This window comes from Mercenaria mercenaria, chromosome 3, assembly GCF_021730395.1.
Source record: "Mercenaria mercenaria strain notata chromosome 3, MADL_Memer_1, whole genome shotgun sequence".
Classification (NCBI taxonomy): Eukaryota; Metazoa; Mollusca; class Bivalvia; order Venerida; family Veneridae; genus Mercenaria; species Mercenaria mercenaria.
In genome coordinates this window covers 45,022,038-45,026,819 of record NC_069363.1, presented here as the reverse complement: position 1 = coordinate 45,026,819, position 4,782 = coordinate 45,022,038, and the positions used below count along the sequence as shown (strand labels likewise).

The window sequence follows — 4,782 nt, the reverse complement described above, 5'->3', positions numbered from 1 at the left end:
TACAAGAAAACGTTCCAAACGCAGACAATAATGTCTTATAAAAAGGAGAGGAAACAAGTCCATTTAGTGCAATGTGTTATAATAATACTGAAAAAAATATGTTCTGTCAAACGTTTTTTTTTCTCTCGCGACACTTTTTGTCGTTAACAACAATTTATTTGTCTTTAATAAGATTATGTGATAGATTTATTAAGTATACAGAGTGGAAATGTCAAATATGCTAATAACAGATTAATTTAGCATGTCTTAATTGAGCCGTGCCATGAGAAAACCAACATAGTGGGTTTGCGACCAGCATGGATCCAGACCAGCCTGCGCATCCACGCAGTCTGGTCAGGATCCATGCTGTTCGCTAACAGTTTCTCCAATTCCAGTAAGTTTTAAAAGCGAACAGCATGGATCCTGACCAGACTGCGCGGATGCTGATCTTTTTCAAGATTTTCTCCACTATCTTTACGGAACCATTAAATAGTTTTTACAGAATTCTCATAGTCACACTACGTTTTCACATGCTCTTTGACAGCAATGAGATACGACTGTCAAAAATGAACTAAAAATTATTCAAAGTACATGAACTAGAATTTTCAATGAAATGATCCTTTGAAGGCTGTTAATGAAATCTGGGAAGTGACTCGAGTACATAGACGGTTATTTATCCTGCTAATCACCAGACGAGACTCCAAACGTTTAAATATTAGTGATCAGATTTGTTACAGTATCATATTTATTTGATAGTGTCACAGTGTATGACATTGTATTAGTGAAACCATAATTTAATATGCTTACATAATGAATGCGTCAGACGATAATTATTTTACAATTTGTTTTATCTGCAATACCAGGAACATACAAGGGTTCTTCAATAAATATCTCCCCTTTACTATGCAACTTAAAATTAGAAATATTAAATGTTAACCTTTATGCAATATGTCCGTGCACATTATATCTTTTATTACGAAGCCATCACTCTAACTGACAGCTTGTATAAGTATTAAGGACACCTGCTATTTCTGTCTTACATCATGAACTAACTACGGCGATGTGTTTGAATTAAGGTTCATGTGGACATTTGTATATGGAAGTTTATGTAATAAACGTGGTTTACAAGAAATGTATGTATAGACGTGACGAATCTACTTTCGTTTCATCATCTCATTTTAAAGCTAGCGCGTAACAAATACAAACATGTACTTCCGTTTACATTAGTGTAACCTTCGGAGCCTCGTTTTCATTAATGTATCATGTGACGATAAATACTTTAACGAATACACAATTCTACTTTCGTTTTACGTTGGAAAACATCAAGGTTATAACACACTAAATAGTTGTTGTTCTTTATTGTCAGTACTAATTAAAAATCAAAAGAAAAGTGGGGGTCATGTTTGATGCAAGAAAAATAATTTCAGTCAAACACACAAACTGCAAAATCAGCTAAAAAATGAGACCCCAAATTATACTGGTGGTGTATGATCTAAGTTTCCATGAAAAATTTTTTCATGGTGTTATTTCATGATCAAAATGCTATCTTCATGTCAAGCATAGATCTGTCATGTGATTTTACCAAAACAATAATTATTGCAAAGAAAATAAGGAAAATAGCTCTACACAGCGAAAAAACTGAGGACTATTTGTATCCGCCATTATGCGACTACCATTTTTTTTCGCGCCATTTTTCTATTTAGTGTCTGTATGCCTCAACTTCCGAAGCCTCGTCTTGAGAAATGCATCACGTGACGAATACACAAAATTTCGACGCTCATTATAATAAATGCATCACGTGATCAAATCCAGCCACTGAAACATGAGCTCTTCGTTCAAAACCGCGCCGAAGCATGCGTCAGCCGCTGAAACACAGTTCTTTGTTTCAAGTCCGTGTTTAGATCAACACAGCCGAGTAACAGCGTGCTTATTATAAATTTAACTAATTATATACCTATTCCCGATTTGAAGGATTTGTTTACTCTAAAACATTCTGAAATTTAATCGAGCAAATTTTGTGACTGGATATTACTTGTCTGTTTTTACTATTAAGTTGGATATTTAATTCTTTAATCAAAGATTATGGAAAGCCGCCAATCAAGGGCGAAAAGTAGAAGAAATCGTGAACAATATGACATGAACTGTGTAGATAATTGGGGGGTTAAGGAATTTAGAGAGGCTTTGTGCAAGCGCGGAATTCGTGTGCCGTCGTCATTGAATAAGACAGCTCTTAAGGCCTTATACAAAGAAAACGAAAGTGTTAATCACCCGGACGAGCGCGTGTCATTGTCTAGAAGCAGGTCGCCTTCAAATAAAAATATCACTTCGTCTCAGCCACAAAATGCTAATTTCCCGCCAGAATTTTCTTTGTGTATGTCCACTCTGGCAAATACGATGTCTGCATTTACGGAGACTGTTGAATCTTTCGGACCGGCCTGTTCTTCAAGACTGCCTTCCAACGCCTTAGTGAATAGCACCGGAGATGGAATGCCAACATTGGAAGACATTTTTCCGACTCAAAATACGGATATCTCACAAAACGTGCAAATCGAAAACGAAATTGATAATCTACGTCACATCGCAGCTACAGCTCCCGGGGGTATTCCTGCCAGTAAACTTACTAATATTGATATAGTTTCGGACTCACTAAGACGCCAAATTCAAGCAGGACGTGACGTAAACCTGGCCTCTCTCCTTATCCCAGGTTACGACGGCGATATTAAAGACAGCAAAAACGACCCGAGATTATGCAAAAGATTAAATATAGAACAGTTTCGCTGCGCTTTTGGCAAGTTTAGGAGGATAATGTGCCAAAAATGGCCCGAGAGAAGAGCAGAACTCGAGGAATACGAGATAGACATCGGAAGGATCCATGCTTTCTACGGTGAAAATTTTTATAATTATCACTTAGCCTTCTCAAGCAAATCTGCAGAGGCCGTGAAAAATCGCATTCGAATTAACTGGGCTATAAGGGACGTGGAGAATTTCCAGCTCATCCTCGGAGGATTACGTGCAAAACAATGCAACTTTTGCTGCTCTACTCTACACGCATCAGAATTCTGCCCAAATAATCTAACCCATAATCAGCCTAGCCTCCAAGCTTCCAATATTGTCGCACCTCCACAAAGACACCACCCCTACGTTACCTTCAAGAACCGAGATACGGACAGGAAAGAAAGAAAGATTTCATTCTTCAACGGTTCAGAAATCTGCAACAATTATAACAACGATAAAGGATGTTTTTTAAAAAACTTTCAAAGGATTCACGTTTGCTCCACATGCAAACAATCAGGCCATGAAAAATCTTCATGCAAGAAGTTCGAAAGCAGCCACAGAAAGAAAAGTAATGGACAAAAAGAATGACTATTCAAGGCTACGACCCCTATAGATATCACGGTTTTAAGACATGAATTAAGAAACCACGAAGACAGGAATTTTGTACAATATTTATGCCACGGATTAGAACATGGTTTCGACACTATGCTAAACTCTTTACCTGAAGATAATAAGATTTGCAATAATCTCCTTTCTGCTTTAAAACAACCCGCGGAAGTCGACCTTCTCTTAGAAACCGAACTGAATAATGAATTTATAGAAGGTCCCTATCAATCACCGCCATTTGAAAAGTACAGAATTTCTCCACTTGGAATTGCAGAACGTAAATATTCAGGTAAAAAACGACTAATTGTAGATTTGTCAGCACCACATAACTCGCAATGCCCTAGTATAAACAGTTTGATCGACAAAGAAATGTGCAGCTTAAGCTACGTCAAGATTGATGACGCAATAAAGTCAATAGAAGGCTACGGCAGATGTGCGATATTATGTAAAACGGATATATGCAACGCATTTAAGCTCTTACCAATTAAGCCAGAGCAGATGCCGTATTTCATGGTTAAGTGGAAAGGTCAATATTATGTTTACACCCGTTTAGTGTTCGGAAGCCGTTCATCCCCAAAAATATTTGACAATTTGTCGAGAGCGATATGTTGGATTGCTAAAAATAATTACGACATAGAGTCGATTTTTCACTTGCTAGATGATTTTCTGACCGTCCAGGCGCCAACCTCTAATGGAGATCGAACCATGGCACTGATTACTCTCATATTTAATAAACTTAAAATACCGATTTCTCCTTCAAAGACAGTAGGTCCAACTACACAGCTCGAGTATTTAGGAGTTATTTTGGACTCAGAAATTACAAGCAAGACTTCCTGATGATAAAGTTCAGAGAATTATTGAGTTTATCACGACATTTTTGCACAAAAAAGCAGTCACTAAACGAGAAGTGTTGCAACTTTTAGGTCATTTTCAATTTGCATCAAGAGTGATACTGCCAGGAAGAAGTTTCGTGTCATATCTTATTAATGTTTCAACTACCGTAAAGGAACTTCATCATTATGTACATCTTAGTAAAGACTGTAAAGAAGACCTGTCAATGTGGTTGAAATTTCTTAAAGATTGGAACGGTATTTCTATGTTTTACGATGACATTTACACCTCTTCAGAAGATATGGAGCTTTTTACCTACACTAGTTCAACTAAAGGTTTTTCGGGTTACTATAAAAAGAAATGGTTCTGTAACAAATTGCCCGAACAAATTCCAGAAACGGCTTCTATGGCATCCGCGAATTGTATCCTATCGTAACTGCGGCAGTTGTATGGAGTAAACTTTGGCAATGTAAAAAAGTTATGTTTTATTGCGACAATGAAGCTACGGTAAATATTCTTAACAAAGGGCGATCAAAATGCTTAGACATTATGAAACTGATGAGGAAATTAACGTGGCTTGCTGCCGTGAAC

The 4,782-nt window shown here is 37.2% G+C and overlaps 1 protein-coding gene across 1 annotated transcript; it reads left to right on the top strand.

Annotated features, from left to right (window-relative positions):
• The first annotated feature begins 3,459 nt into the window (after nt 1-3,459).
• On the top strand, nt 3,460-4,197 carry LOC123525806 (uncharacterized). The gene has a single exon (XM_045304957.2). It carries the CDS (start codon nt 3,460-3,462, stop codon nt 4,195-4,197), a length of 738 nt encoding a protein of 245 aa, XP_045160892.2.
• The last annotated feature ends 585 nt before the right edge of the window (nt 4,198-4,782 follow it).